General features: G+C 47.8%; 1 protein-coding gene across 1 annotated transcript in view; it reads right to left on the reverse strand.

Moving 5' to 3' along the window:
• The window catches only part of PPAP2B (phosphatidic acid phosphatase type 2B), a gene marked incomplete at its 5' end in the record, with an annotated part of 19,846 nt that extends 3,702 nt beyond the window's left edge, over positions 1–16,144 (reverse strand). Inside the window, 4 exons of the mRNA XM_008947154.1 lie at positions 1,408–1,584; positions 9,841–9,898; positions 10,769–11,052; positions 15,938–16,144. Of these exons, the coding sequence (XP_008945402.1) occupies positions 1,408–1,584; positions 9,841–9,898; positions 10,769–11,052; positions 15,938–16,144 (726 nt within the window). The remainder of the gene's footprint in view (positions 1–1,407; positions 1,585–9,840; positions 9,899–10,768; positions 11,053–15,937) is intronic.
• Between the last annotated feature and the right edge of the window lie 341 nt (positions 16,145–16,485).

Genomic DNA, 16,485 nt, shown 5'->3' on the forward strand with positions numbered 1-16,485 from the left:
TCGGAAACCGCTGCCTGGATCCAGGGATGGATCCCTGCTCCCTCTCTCTGTATTGCTGTTATCCCACCTCTCTAGCAGAAAGGCACCCAGAGAGGTAAATATCCTCTTGGAAAGCTGCCTGGCGACGTGCACTTGGTGTCTCAGCAAAAAGCCACGATACAAATGGCCCTGTAAGGCTGGTGCTGTGGGCAGGCTTTGCAGTAGCAGCAGCACGTGTCTGCACACACACATGTCTACAGTTTCCCCCCTGGCCCCACAGGGGACATTGGCATCAGGCGATGGCAAAACTCAACAACTACTGCTCAGAGAGTTAATAATCCTTCATAAAAACTTCTCGACAATGACATTTCTGTCTTGGCTCTGGAATATTGTCAAGGAGTGGAAAGTACGTAAATAATCTATTTTCTCTCCTTGCAAAAATATAACATTAGCAAACTCTATTTCTTGCCTCCAGGGCTGTTTTACTTTTAGATCAGTGAAAATTAATAAATAAACGCCCCAAGACAGTGGTAAGCTGTTAAAATCTTGCTTGCAGGCCTTGGTACAGGCACAGGAAGAATCATAACCCCTAGCCCCTTTGTTTCTAAGCGAGGCAGGCACTCGACCCGGTGTCCCCCACCCTGCCTACTCTAAACCTCTACATGTGTCACTTGGAGTCATGGGGCTGTGCAATCAGGTCACCCTTTGGAAAGCAAACTGCATGAGAACGAGCCCAGCAGCCGATGACAAGCAGGCATGGCTTTTTGTTGGACATTTTCTCACGAGTCCTTTCGCTGCATTACAACCCCCCCACCTCAAAACGAGGCACCCTGCCTCACCTTGCTGGACAGGCACCAGCTCCCCACAGGATGGCTTTGGGCTGAATTGTGCAGGGAAAAGCCATCACCCCAACCAACCCAGGCTCCCCACTTGGGTCATGGAGGAAAGGCTTGAAATGAGTCCATGCTCCTTACCCTGGAAAAGCAAATGCTGCTGGCCTAGAGGGAAATACTCTCCCTTGTTTGAATGACTTTCCAGCACCCTGAGCTGCTTGGGTGAAGGAGCTCTTTACCCAGGAGATCAAGCCTAATGGGGAAACCCCTCAGTTGCTGCATTTTTTGCTGAATACGGAGTTCATCTGGGTGGGAGAGAAGAGGAATTACTTCTTCCCTCCAGCATAGCAGCAGTGTTTGCTCACAGGGAGGGCAAAGTGCCAGCAGGCTCACCCTCCTTTGCTGGGTGCCCATTGTCAGGCTGGTAGGATGCTCCACGTGAGCCATGTTCCACCTGGAGGACACCAGACCAAGTCCCCAGAGCACATCCCAGGCTGTGACGGGATGGTTCCATGAGCTCACATCAGCATGGGCTGGTTCCCACTGTTCCCCCAGGATCCCCACTGCTATTCCACAGAAGGTTGGCTGTACTCACCACACAGTAAGCCACCAGGGCTCCCTGTGCAAAGCCCGCCAGCACGTCGGTGGGGTGGTGCTTGTGGTCCGACACGCGGGACAGGCCGGTGTAAAATGCCATCATGATGAGGGTGAACTGCAGCAGGGGCCTGAGCAGGCGGGCTCCCTTCCACGTGAATCTGGCCTGCAGATAAAACTGCAAGGAAGAGAGGAAGACAAGAAGGTTGCGTTAATTCCAGGGCAGCAAAGGAGGAGCTGTGCCCAAAACAGGCACGCGTGGCAGCAACCAGCTCGATGGGGCTGGGCTGTGGGGCACCTGCAGCCCTGTGGCTCAGGGAGGGGGTGTTGTCAAAGAAAGATGCTCACTGCAGGTGTGTGACCTCCATCACACAGAGGGGAATGGAGCTGGAGGGATTTTAACCCATGGAGGTGACGCAGGTAGAGGTGGATGGGTACAACCCTTCCTTTGAGAGCCAGGAGAAGGGGCTAGGGACCCCTTTGCATTCCAGCCTACACTACAGCCCCACCTCAGCTTCCACACAACACCCTGTTAGGCCACCTAAGGAAATCCCTCCTCACCACTATTTCATACAGAACAGAAGGAAGGTCCTAGATTTGGGGCATCTCTCAGAGGAAAACCAGGAACCAACGCAGCGTGTTACACCTCCAGAGCCAGCAGATAGGGCTACAAAGATGATTAGGGGAGTGGAGCATCTCCCTTATGAGGAAAGGCTGAGGGAGCTGGGTCTCTTTAGCCTGGAGAAAAGGAGACTGAGGGGTGACCTCATCAATGTTTACAAATATGTAAAGGGTGAGTGTCAGGAAGATGGAATTAAGCTTTTTTCAGTGATGACCTATGATAGGACAAGGGGTAATGGGTGCAAATTGGAGCATAGGAGGTTCAAGGTGAATATCAGGAAAAATTTTTTTCCTGTGAGGGTGCCGGAACACTGGAACAGGCTGCCCCGAGAGGTTGTGGAGTCTCCTTCACTGGAGTCATTCAAAACCCGCCTGGACGCCTTCCTGTGTGATGTACTCTAGGTGATCCTGCTCTGGCAGGGGGGTTGGACTAGATGATCTTTCGAGGTCCCTTCCAACCCCTATGATTCTATGATTCTATGATTTCCAGACACAGCCACAACCGCTGACAATGCGGGTGCCAAATGCATCGGAGATGGCCAATTTTAGATGCAAAATGGCACCGAACCTCACCGTGGAGCTTCCCAGGGGTGCAGGGAGCAGCCACCACCCCACAGGGCACGGGAAGTGCCTCCCATCCAGGGTGGGAAAAGCCAGGCCCAGGATCGAGCCAAGGAGACGAAGGTGAGGTGACGTCAAACGGACGTCGTGCGTCTCCCCCCGTGACTATCTCGGGCTCGTTTCCGTTTCGCCTGGCGGGCAGGGCTGGTTCCTGTGGGAACCGGGAAGCTGGGTGGGAAGAGAGGGCAGGAAAAGGGCAGGAAAAGGGCAGCCCGCTGCCCACGGAGGAGCGCGGCGTGGGGAGGAAGGCTGAGGGAAGGGGGGACACCGCAGCAGCCTTCAGGTTTGGGGAGGAGAGAGGCACTCCGTGGCTTCAAGAGTGCAAAAGCGCCTGGAAAATGCTGCTCGGCTCCCACAGCTCGAATCCCCTCCCTGTGGGCTCAGCCGCAGCCAGTGTTTTCTGCTTGTTCCTTAAAGGAAGTGCTGGAAGTCAGAGCCAGCGTGCTCCGTGGGACTGTGCAACATCAGAGGCTTGGAGAAGGGTTTAATACCCATTTACGATCCCTTTTACACACTCTGAGCAGTTTACACCGCCTTGATCTAAAAGGGAACGAAGCTCTTGCCGGGCTCCCTGAAACCACAAATAACTTAATTACACCATTTACCTATAAAAGCAGAATTAATTGGAAAGCTGATAAGAGGGAAGCATCATTTCGGCCAATTTAGGATGTTTGGCTGTTGCATAAATATTACATTTAGCCCTTTTTGGAACGAACGCACACGGAGCTCTTTAGAGGAAATGAAACATCATGTCCTTTGAATGGAGCAGATGCTCCAAATTATCCAAATTGTTAGCCAATTAACATGGAAGAGAGCAGTACCAAAAAAGCTTGGCACACATTATGATTCTGGGGAATATATCTGCAAACCAACCCGAGCCTGGGAACGGAGCCACGACACCGTGGCACACACCCCACACCATGCAACATGTGTGCAGGACAAGTCACAACTCCAGGTCCCCATAGCAAACCCACCCTCTTGTAGCCCAGTGAATGGTCTGGTTTGCGTTGATAATTTCTATGCTCAGGAGAAAAATGAGTCAACAATCAATATATCATAATTAGGAGGCGTGTTCTGCCTAGAAAGACCTAAAAAAATACCCCAAAACCAAAAAAAGCCCACCATGAACAAGGAGGTGCTTTCCCACTTCCTTGGTAAAATGCAGCCCCTGCTGAGCTGGAAAGCTGGAGCTGTACAAAAGCACAACCTCATCCTGCTCAGTTACTTGCAGTGATTTAGCAGCAGGCACTTCATCCTGCAAGAGAATACCTATGGGCTTCATTAGCAGGGAACTGCATTTTTGGCTGGCAATGCTTAGGCTGGCTGAATTTTCACTGCCATGGTATTTGGGCACCCGGTGGTCTGTCACTGAACATAAACTCTGCAGGCAGGATACTCCTGGGAAGTGTTCAGGGAAGGTGGTGGTAGAGCTGGGGTCCCTGATATCTTTAAATACAGCATTTCAGTATAGAGAAAATGTCCCTCAAAAAAAACCAGCATCTGTGGAGAGTAATATTTTAAAGCACACAAAAGACATAAAAGTATGATTCTATTGACATGGTTTAGGCTCAAGATTATTTTTACGTTCCAGAGTCTGAGCCCAGTTCATGTGACAGCACAAAACTCAGGTTCAAGTGTGTTGTTGCAGAGCAAATTTATCATAGAATAGTTTGGGTTGGAAGGAACCTTAAAGATCATCTAGTTCCAACCCCTCTGCCATGAGCACGGACACCTCCCACTAGACCAGGTTGCTCAAAGCCCCATCCATCCCTGCCTTGAACACTTCCAGTGATGAAGCATCCACAACTTCTCTGGGCAACCTGCTTCAATGTCTTACAACCCTCATAGTGAAGAACATCTTCCTAATTTCTAACCTAAGTCTACCCTGTTCCAGTCTGAGCCCTTGTCCTATCACTACAAGCCTCTGTAAGAAGTCCCTCCCCAGCTTTCTTGTAGGCCCCTTTAGATACTGGAAGGGTTCTGATTGTTGTATCTTATAAACTACTACTCTTAGTTCTACCAGGAAGACTTGAAACCTAACATCTTACTTTAGTCTTGAGACCCTGTCATGCCAAACCCCTTAAGAAAGGAATTTGCTGCTGGGTAAGCTGAGATTTGCCCCTTTTGCACAGCTCTGTCACCCCCTCAATTCATTCCATCCCACAAGCTCAGACTAAATAGAACCACAGGATGGTTTGGGTTGGAAGGTCATCTATAGGTGAGGAAGAAAAGTAGCAATTCAATAGTAGCAACAAAAAGCTAACTCTGAGCTTGAACACACAAAGCAGGCACTTTGGGGGCTGAAGTGATTAAAAAATGAACTTTTCTGCCTACTACTCCACTCCTTCCAAATCACAGCTCTGTTTGGCCCTCGAAAAGACACCACACTTATCAGCACAAGGATCTCAGCTGAGCTCCTTTTACTGCTGCAATAGAAGTTTTGGGAAAATTGCTGGTTAAAAGGATAAAAAAAAAGAGGATAAAAGCACTTTTCATATTCCACAGGCATATCATGAGCATGCAGTACATTGAAAACTGTGCTCAGACACCAGGGTGCTGAGGAACCCCTAAATACTTTAGCCACAAGCCTTGGGGTTCTCCAAGCTTTGCCTCTGCTCTCAATACGAAAGAAAAACCTAGTTAATAAGAGAAAGTCAAAAAGTGAAAGGGGAGCTTGGGGGCTGAAAGGATCAGAACTTCCCTAAACCAGAAATTGGCACTCTAAGTAAAAAATGGGAAATTCCTGGTGATTTATCTGAAAATCTGCTTTCAAAGGTTTTTTTGAAAGCTGGGAGTAAATCTGAAGTGCTGTCTGCTAGAGTGTTAGGATGTGGGGCTGGATGGAGCCCTTCCTGGGAAGGGATGAAGGATCACAACTGGGGTTAGTGCCACCACAGACTATCACAGGGCAGCAAAAGTCAAGAGGAGCATTAACAGGAGCAAGGGCGGATGGAATGAAATGGGATCACCAAGGAGGAGTTCTTTGGAGCTCCTACCCACTGTCTCCTGGCAGAGGCTGAGTTACCACAAAGCAGATGGCTTGAAGGACGTCACATGGATCTTCTGCCAGGGGACTTCCACAGTGCTGGTGGGGGCAGCCCACGGCCACACACACAACCTCTGAGCAAGCCCAGCAAGGAGGAGCTGGCAGGGGACACGGGCTAAAAACATCACCTCCAGCTCCTGGGGCTTTCTGCACCCAGAAATCCTGCCCTGTTCACACTCTCCCCACCACAAGGCTCAACTCCATCAACCGCATCCCTTAGTCACAGCTCTTTCCTTCTGGGAAATGGCTGGTCTTGTTTCTGACTGTGTGACCTGAAGTCACCCTATCTCCAGTCCCATCTGCAAACAGAATGGCACCTAAAGCAGTATGGAACCCAAACCCTCTCAAATCCAAACTCATCCCACTGTAACACGCTGCCCTGGCTGGGAAAAGCCAGCTGGAGGATGGGGAACTGCAAAATTCAGCTTTTAGCACCAAGATGGACAGGGGACAAGGACAGGAGAAGGTCAAAGACCTCCCAGCACCAAAGGCATACGCTCTTTGCCTCTTCCCTGCCTTTGCTGAGCTCACAGCATCCTCCCATCCCTTCAGGAATATCCCCACCAGCTCAGCAACACAGTTCACACCTTGGCCCTAACCTCTGCTGTAATTCCAGTTTATTCACCTACTTAGGTCAAAACTAAAGTTGACTCCATGTCCAGCAGCACCACAGAATTTCCTTCACATGGGCACTGGGACTTCCTCCACCCTTCGGCCAGAAAACCCAACGCAAAGCTTCACACTCCCTCAAACACACAAAACCAGCAACATCTCTAATTTTTCATCTAAAATGAGTAGAACACACTAAAACTCATTCTGAAGTCTTCAGCCTCACCCACCAAAGCACATTAAACCCACAAGCTGCCCTGTTTTACTCCCATTTCATCCCAAATCAGCCAGCATGGCTGAGGGATATTCATTTAGTTTTTCTGCTATTAATTTAGCTTTTTTGATATTAATTTAGCTTTTCTGCATCCCGTATGTGGTTGTTGGCTGTGATTTCAGGCAACTTCATGCTGAAAAAAGAAATAAGCATTGTGGTCTCGTGTGCTTGAGGGGAGCAGAAAGCCCCCATTGCTCTCTGCAAAGACTCCTCACATCCAGCAAACCCAAACCAAGAGGTGTGGGTCAGGTCCAGACGGCGACGTGGAATGAGCTGTTACAAACCCCCCCTTTCCTCCACCAGCTATAAATACGTATTACAGGCTCACTCAGCCAAGGAGGAACAAAGCAAGGAAAATTCAGACAAAGAGGATTACCCGAGCGTAATTTCCCCTTTTAAATTTTTTTATACAAAGCCCTGATGTTAATTGATTATTCTTGGTGGCGAGAAGGCTGTAAGGAACTTAGTCCTGAAGTCTCAATGTTGAGAACTAAATCCCAGGAGATTTTACTGTGTCGTAAGCCCCCTGCCCTAGGACCTTTCCCCTAAAGCTCTCCAGGGCTTGGCATCTATCCGTGTTTTCCTACAGGGAGCCCAAACTGCTTCTCCTTGATGGACACCACAGGTCACTGATGGTGTGATGGGGAAGCCGTGGTCACCCATCCACTGGCCACCAAATACCTGGGCAAACCTAGCCCCATGGTGCAGGTGAAGCCCTGTGGGATGCGTGGGAATCCAAGCACCTTTTGGAATCCAAGTATCTTTTAATAGACACACTAAAGCTTTCCGGCACCCGTCTCCATCAGGTGAGGCAAACTTGAAAGCACTATAATCAGAATGGGTTCCAAGAGTGAAGCCAGGGAATGCCAGGAAAGACAGGAAGTGACTTATCCTTCAAAATATGAAGTATTGTTCAATAGGGAATGCATTCAAGCCTCTGCAGCGTGTGCTCAGCCCTACAAATATCCCCGTTCTGCAACTGCTCCTGCCAAACTCCTGATACCCAAAGCACTGGCAGCAACCTGCTGCAGCACAGCCCTCGCTTCCCAGGAACTGGAAAACAGCCTTTTTGTTTGGATTGAGATGATTTCCTGATTAAATCCTGCAGGTATTAGCATGGTGGATGCCACATTTCTAACCAGGCTTCCAAAACTCCACTTGTGCGTTGAGCTGGGCAAGACAGGGAGGTTTATTTTGCATTAAATAAACTGCTCTGGGTTATTAGAACCTCATTTTCCTATTTTGTTAATTATCTTTGGATATTATCAGCCTCTCCAACATGACAGATTTTCTGCTTCCCTTTTTCTGTGAGGTTTCTCATTCAGGCTCTGGCAGTGGCCAGGGAGCTAGAGTGATGGAGAACAGAGTGCTCCCAGAAATTAGGGTCATAGAATCATTTAGGTTGGAAAAGACCCTTCAGATCATAGTTTCCCTGCCTCTAATACACACTGCATCACACTGTCTTGTCTCAAGTTGCCTTTTTTTCCCCCCTTCAATTATGGCCAAACACTTGATATAATTCTTCCCATGACTTTTTAAGGCACAAGGCAACAGCAGCTGGTCAGACAGAGCCTACTACTAACCTTATCCCAGTCTGGGGACATGGAAAAACACCAAAATCATTCTTAAGGGGACCAGGTGTCAAAAACCCTCCATGGAAAAGGATAAGTGGAGCAGCCTGTTGTCCCAGGTCAAGGGGGAGAGGGGCAGAGGCTGCTGAGCACTGATAGCTCAAGTGCTCCCAAAAGGAGACAGGGAAGGGCAGCAAAGATAGATCAGAGGCAGCTTCCTGCTCTCAAGCATTATGCAGGAGCTAAATGACACTTTTGAAGCCTGCTGCAAAGTTAAAAAGAAAATCAGGCAGCAGCTATTGGTGTAAAAGAGAGCTTGAAAACAAAGCCATGTAGGTTTTCCATGCACCCCATGGGAATGTTGCATGCAGGCTGCTGTTCTGGGGTCTCCAGTGCACCTCCTGCCATCACCATTTCTGGTTTTTTTGGTTTTTTTTTTTCCTGTTTCTGGATGCCAGGCTCAAAAGCATCTCAGGGCTGACTTCTCTGACAGCCTGAAAGTTTCCTCAGAAATAAATGCTACTGTGAGGGATGGTTTCCAAACAGGGCTTGGAAAGTTTTGCCACAACAGCAGCAGCAGAGCGCTGAGCCTCCTGCAAAGCACTGCCAGGCTGGCTCTGTATTGTAACATGACTGTGAGGAAAAGGCCAAAATGTTTACTTGAAGAAATTCAGAAGTTTTCTGAGAAGAAAAAAAAATTAGGGGAGGAAAGCTAAAGGAATTTAATACACTGCCCACAACAGTCTGGGAAGTTTGTTAATTAAATTACAGAAATTGCTCACAGGGATAGGGGATCCAGGGCTGAGAAGGCAGGAGGGAGCTGTTTTTATCTTACATTATATCATATCTTATCACTTATCTTTTCAGAGGGTATAGTAAAGGGATGAGGGGGGAGCAGAGCTCACAGATAAAAGCTCACATTAAATATTTTTATCACTGCCACACTGTTTCTTGGCTTGCTAGGCTGAGCTTACAGGAGGTGGAGAGGAAATCTTGACAGGGCTCCAAAACCTTTCCCCCCCCCGATTTAAAAAAAAATAAATAATAAATTTTTAAAAAATCATAGTCAGGAATTGGAAATCACTGCCCTGATCCCCCCAAAACTCTGGGTGTGGGTGGCATGCCTCCCGCAGCCCCGGCAGGAAGCACCTTGGCAGCCGCCCCGGCCCCAGCCCCGGCGCAGGAAGGGTAGAGCCATTTCTCACTGACAAAGAAAAACAAGTCCCAGCCCTCCAGCTCCGGATCCAGGCGGGTACAGGCTGCTCCACCTGCACTTTTGGGAAGGAGCTTTCACCCCGGAACAGAGCTGCAGTGATGCATCCTTTCCACCCCAGCGAGGCGACTGTTCGGCTCCCCGCCAAGCCTCCCCGGTGGAAACCACGCCGTGGGGTGAGCAAAATGGCACAGGTCGTTCAGAGATTTAGCAGGATTTGGGTTTCATGGCAGCCTTGGCTACGTGTCAAAGCTGCACAGCTCGGCTAACATCTCGGGAGTCTCCATGCCAAATAACACCACGGGGGCTGGGAGTGGACTTTTCCACCACCGGCTTGGTCAGGCTCTTTTTTTTTTCAACCCATCCCCTATCTCAGACACTCATCGTGCAGTTACTGCCACCAAATGTGAATCAGTGCCACGGGAAAGGGGGACAGGGGATCAATTGGCTCCATCTTGAGCAAGACTGAGGTTACTTACCACCAAATACAGCATGGTGTAGAGGGAGAAGGATGCATGCCCGGAGAAGAAGGATTTCCTGCAAAACAAAGCAAATGCTAAGAACCAGCCACTATAACCACAGAATGATAGAATGGGTTGTGTTGGAAGGCACCTTACAGATCACCTAGTTCTGAACCCCCCTGCCACGTGCAGGGACACCTTCCACTAGATGGGGTGAAGTAATTACAATTTTTGGGATTATAGTTTTACACATAATACGCTGACTTGCCTGTAAGTGAAACAGTGTCAAAGCAGAGGGACCCACAAGCCCAAATCTTTTGGGTTATAAACCCCCGTTATCCACCCCACTTGCTCACAAGGCAGAAAGCAAACAGATGGACAGGATGCTCACATTGTTTGTCCCTTCCTGGTCTCCTCCTGGGACAGCAGTTATTTCCAGGATAGCCCAATAACTCATCGTCTCGCCTCAAATAACCAGGAAACAGCCAAGAAATCAGACGTGAGTGACTTCTCTGGTCGTTTAATTGGGGCATGTGACATGCTCCCCTGGAAGTGTCAAAATTGAGCATCTGATGGGTTTGAAAGGGAGCTTGAAGGGGAGCCCTGCCTGCATAGAGGCTTTTTGGAGGAGAAGTCCTCTTCTCTGCCTTGTGGGACAGCTCGAGCTGCTCACCATGAGCTCAGCTCTTACGGTGAATTCCCACATTGAGCAACCACTCAGGGAAACAATAGTGCAGGAGTAAAGAGAAAGGAAAAGAAATATTATCCAGCCAAATCCCACAATTCCCAAGGGAAACGGCCCGTTTCTGGCAGAGAGAATTACAGCTTTCAGAGAGAAACCAGCATTTGAATCATCTATTGCTGGCAGGGAAACCATGGGACGTATTTAGCACGAGACATCACTTTGGTGGTGGTGACCCATCTCTTTGACACCACGGGCTCTCACCTGGCTTCCTGGACCTTGCTGTCGCTTCCCCTGCAGGTGTAGTTTTGGATGTAAACTCCCTTTGCGCAGTTGATGGTGGAGAAATCCAAATCACAAACCTCCAGGAAATGGGGCCGCAAGCGCCCGACGGACACTTTGGCAATGTCTGTGAAGGACTGGCTGATGGCACAGCCAAAAACGAAGCAGCCCACTTGCTTGTAGAGAGCAGCCACGTAGGGGTTCTGGATAAAGGAGTGAGACTTCTCCTTCAGGTAGTGGATGCGGTAGAGCTCTCCTGTTATAATCTGTGAAGGAAACACAACGGAGAGATTAGAGAGCAGGAAAGACTGTGCAAAACCAGGGAGGGGTGGCAAAAGCAGGGCTGAGACGGTCCTTCATGCCCCAACCATCTCAGACCAGGAATTTGCTTCCACAGTGAAGGAGAGCCCATAGCCCAGTGGCTCTCCATCGTCTTCCCTATCAAGGATTGCAGTGCTCAAAATGGTTTTTTTAATGGAAAAAAAAATGATAAACAAGAAGGAAAAAAAAACCAACTACATTCTGGCACATTGCCACGTCTTTACAGAAGCAAAACAGTACCCCTGATCTATACCAGCATAGTGGAAAAATTTTTTTTAACACAAAACAGATAACGAATCAGTGAGCACTTGGGAAGGAGAGGCCAGATCCACTACCCTCATATCAAACTGATTTTGGAGCAAAACAAATGAACAATCTGCTTATCTTCCTCTCTGAAAAACACAGATACAACGACAGAGGAAGACAGAAAGCCCCTTGGGATTCTAGCCCAAGATTTGCCACCACCAGACCAAATTCAAGCTGGTCAAAGCCTCCAGAAACACCACCTCTTTCTGGGCATTTCAAGGGGTCTTGCCATTGTGTGGCAGCAAATTACATTTTTCTTCTATCAGTGGTGCTGGAGTTTGACAATCTCACCATAAATCACTGTCAGGAGGTAGAGAACCCAGCTTCTCATAATCTCTACTCTTAAAAGGAAGGTTAATGAAAATCACGCTGTGAAATGAAGCCCAAACATCTCACCTCTCACAAAGAGATTTAAATTGTTCTCTGTCACATTACGCACCTAGGTTTTGAGCTCTGGATTTACAGCTTTAGGATTTTATCCATTACTTGAAATGTTTTTATACCCACGTAATAAATGGAAGGAGGTTTTTTTTAATCCACCTCCTTGTCCCTGCCTCTCTCCAGTCACGAGGACTGTGATATGTAAAATTAACTGTCAGGAAAAATGCCTTTATGTTAATCCCTTTCTGGAGCAGCCAGCAATATTCCTCCCGGCACGGCAGCCTGCCAGCAGCGTGCAGGAGACGAGGCTCCCCTGCCTACCTTCCTTAAAAGCTTGGCACAGCCTTTGGAAAGTAATAAACTAGAAAACTATGGCAATTAGACTAAGAGAAGATGAAGCCGTATCATTGTTTGAACTCAATCATACTGTGGCTTGAAAAAAACTAAGGTTGACCTAAGGCACCTGAAATTGCAGCTAAGGAGGCTTTATCAAAGAGAGATACAACTATAATAAACAAAAATAAAGGCCAAGCTAGAGAGCTCTGATAGCATGCACACAAAGACTTTGGGTGGCTGCATCATCATTCAGGGTTTACGTGTCACCGCTGAGATTTACTCTTGGAAAACTGTTAATGAAAAAAAGAGTTGTCTGGGGAGCTGCAGCTAACCAGCTTCAGCATCACTTTAATCCTCATGGACTCCAAAGACCATGGTTTATCTACAGTTTGGGCCACTTTCCAGCACAAGCTGACAGCCAGGAAATCTACTGGCATGAGAATCACAGTGAGAGGTTGGAGCATCTCCTGCTCCTTTGGCAGGAGGCAACTCCAGGTTGTCCTGGATGGACATGGAGCTACTGTCTGCAGTCTCCCAAAACCCTAAATTAACAACAAAGGGAGTACAAGGCTTAAAACTCATGGCTTTTGCCAAGGGGAGAAGAGGTAAATTAAGGATGACATCTGATACTGGCAGATCTGCCATTACTCCAAACTCACAAACAGATCCACGTAAACCCTAGGGATTTTATCCTGGGAAAGGCATGTGACCATTTTAAACAGGGACCAACAAAAGTCTGGGGATTAATATTTTCTCTCTCACCGTTGGTGGTCTGGGTAATTGCACACATATAGCAGACTGTAAATTGGAGACTTCATTCCCTTGCTAGCACACTGCTGGGCAGCCACGAACCCTCCTCGCACAGCTAAAGCCAGGGCTCAACCTTAATGAGAAGCTAAAAATCGGGCAAACTTTTTTGGCAGTGCTGTCCCAGATAAAGCAGGACAGGGAAAAACTAATGCAGCACAGATGTGCCTGAACTGAAAGGACATCCTGAAAAGAAAAGAAAACAAGTCTTGAAGATATGAAGCTCTTCTTATGCCTCACACTCGTGGTGAGACATCTGCACGGGATATTTGCCGTACCTACATGATGGGCACAGCTCCTGGAGGACTGTCACATAGTTAAGAAACGCGATCACTCAAGAAGCAAATATCAAACTTTTCTGTCTATGAATGGCTTTTGTGGAATTTTAATTGTTGTATCCATTTTATCATTATTATCAAGTATCACCAGCAATCCAATTAGCCTGTAATTACTTTTAGAGCGTTTCTCATCACTTATGTCCCTGGTGTAACGTTCTCTGTGTCTAATCACACTGAAGCCTATCACTTTCAACAGCAAAAGAACCAGCTGATCCAGCTGTGTAACTTAGATCATCTAGGAAATGAATTTTCTTAGGTGTTTTTCAGAGGTTTTCAAGGTCCAGGGGCATGGGACACCAAAGCAGATGTATCTGTGAAAGGCTCAGGAGAATGGAAACGTCACCTGGCCATCCCAGGGACCATCAACAGGCTTCTGTGCTGATCAAATTAACTATCTTCCAGCAGTCAGGAGAGTGCATAGCCCCAGGGCACGAGTCTCTCCAGGGTCATCTGCACAAAAATTTGCCTGAGGTTAGTAAATATATCAGTATTAAGACCAAGTGCATATCCCTCTCGCATCCTGATCCAAGCAAAGGTCTTTGCCTCTGCCCGAGCACTCTGGGTGTCTTCAGGACTTTTAAAACATGACCTGGACCTTTTACCCCAGGCTAGGCTGCCCACAATGCCATGCAAAGCAAGGGAGTGAAATTTTGGCTGCACCATCTGAAAGGTTAGCTCCCTGGAAGCCCTCAGAACCACTGTCCTGACTTCCGAAAGCAAACGCCAAGAGTGAAATGAGCCAGTATTAAAACCAAGTGCATATCCCTCTTGCATCCTGATCCAAGCAAAGGTCTTTACCTCTGCCGTTTACTCAACGAGCACTCTGGGTGTCTTCAGGACTTTTAAAACATGACCTGGACCTTTTACCCCAGGCTAGGCTGCCCACAATGCCATGCAAAGCAAGGGAGTGAAATTTTGGCTGCACCATCTGAAAGGTTAGCTCCCTGGAAGCCCTCAGAACCACTGTCCTGACTTCCGAAAGCAAACGCCACGAGTGAAAGGAGCACAGGCAGTGCCTTGTGGATTTGGAAGGAATTCCTATTATGCTACAGTAATTCTGGTATCTGGGTTACATCTGAAAAAAAAAAAAGAGGTCAGGCTGACTTGAATTTTCCATGCGTGCTGCCATAGCAAAGAAATCTGCTTCAATTCCTCGTTAGCCCTTTGTATCACTTAACAGCAAATAACTGAGCTTTTGAATTTACCTTATTAAGTTACATTTGTTGTGGGCACGGTGAAACCGGGACAGAAACATCTAATTCCTTGAGGATTTTCCTTCTCTTTTAATTGACCTGCTATTTGGTGGTAGAAATTTGATGGATTACATAGGCAGCTGATTATGTTTCCAGTTTCTGTTCCAACTCCTGTATTTGCCACTGCCTCGTTAGTGATCAGAAGCACACTCTGCATGGAGCCGGCGTGCCGATAGCTCGGGCAGTAATGTGAAAATGAGAGGCTCTCATTTCATTTTTATGGCTTTTCCACACTCGAGGGTAATTCACCTGCAGGGTAAAATTCTGACATGTTTATAGAACTGGGGGTCTGGCACCTTTTGGGCTTGTTTGGAGGGGGCATAGGAACAAGGAACAGGACCTACTTTGCTAAGAGAGTATGAATCTGGTCAGGAAATGATGGAGATATTCACAACATGAAGCAGCAAAGCTGGGATGGGGTACTACCATGCCATGCTAAAATACCTATTGCCCATAATGTTGCTCCTATGAAGAAAGATGAAGGCCAAGAGGGGGACGAGTGTTCCTGACCTCTCCACCTCCCTCTCTCCCAGCTGAAGGACCAAGGGCAGCATCTCTGGGAAAACACCTGAGCTGTGCTGGCAGCAGGTGAGGAGGAAAATGTAGGTGCTTTTCATAGGGGAATTTTGTCTTCAGGTGGAAGCATTTAACCAACAACCAGCTCTCATCTTCTGCCCCAGTACCAGATACAGACTGGTACAAGGAGGCTCAGCCCTGTGGCCTGAATTCAGCTTTTTGGCTCACGTATAAAGCTCTTGCCCTGCCATCGTTTCCTAGCACAGCTCTAGGAAAGCTGGCAGGAAAAGAGAAATGAGGAGGCATTGAGAAGGTGGTGCCTTAACTACTTTTTACAGCGAGGACTGGGAATATGCTCCCCATGGAAGGTTTTAATTGTCTTTTTAAAATGGCTGTAACATACAACCTCTTAAAAATCTAATAATAACCTGTGAAACTTTTCCAGACGCTGGTTAGCTGAAAAGATGTATCCTTTTTTTTTAAACCTTATAAAATAGGCAAATACCAAGAGTTATTTGAATAGGGACAAACCATGCCAAGTCCCTACTGACACTCAGGTCTTTTTACTTCTACTTTTAACTCCAACGGCAAGGTGAAAAAACTCTTGGGGAGCTCACAGACTTGCCCAAACAGATTTGGGCCTGTTTACAGGCTTCAATATTAATCTTATTCCTCCCATTACAAGCTTTCATTTGCAAATGTTTATTGCTCCACGCTTACAAAGAAGTCAAACAACCACAGAGGAGATGCGCACCTCGATAGAGAATATGGACACACCAGCAAGGCTGTGTTAAACCCACAACATGACATCGGTGCCATGGGATAAAAAGGGGACAAAAAGCCACCTGGGACACCCAAGGGACAGGGGAGGAGGTTTCAGAGGCAGCACTTACAGCAAGGATGGCAATGAGGATGCCTGCAGCACACAACACAGCGTCGTTGATCGTCTCCATCGTCTTTAGCGGGTACCTGATGCTGTCGTCGTCGCAGTAGAAGCCCCGCTGGTAGGGCTGGATTGTGCTTGTTTCAATGATGAGGAAGGGCAACCCGGCTGGAAAGTAAGGGAGACAATAACCAAACCCATCAGCGCAAACAAGTATCTTGCCATAAAAAAGACCCAGCTAGAAAACCCCTCGCGAACCACGCAGCACCGTTCCTGATGCTTTTCTTTCCACAGTACTATCTTTCCAAAGGGAAAAGCACTGGGATTTGGGATTTTTTTTTCAAGTCGCTCTTGTGGGTAAAAAGCATCTCCTGTGTTCTGGTTATCAGATGTCTGCACTGCCTGGTTGCACTTAAACCTTGTGCATGGCAAATATTCTCTTACGGTAACGGACCCCTAACGCAATCCCTCTGCAAAAAGCCCTGCGAGGAAATCTGGTGCTTCTCTCCCAATGGCAGGGCAGCCCTGAGCTGTGCAAACAAACACTGGAGGATCCAG

The sequence above is a fragment of the Merops nubicus genome, unplaced genomic scaffold (assembly GCF_000691845.1).
Source record: "Merops nubicus isolate BGI_N331 unplaced genomic scaffold, ASM69184v1 scaffold7549, whole genome shotgun sequence".
NCBI classification, from domain to species: domain Eukaryota; kingdom Metazoa; phylum Chordata; class Aves; order Coraciiformes; family Meropidae; genus Merops; species Merops nubicus.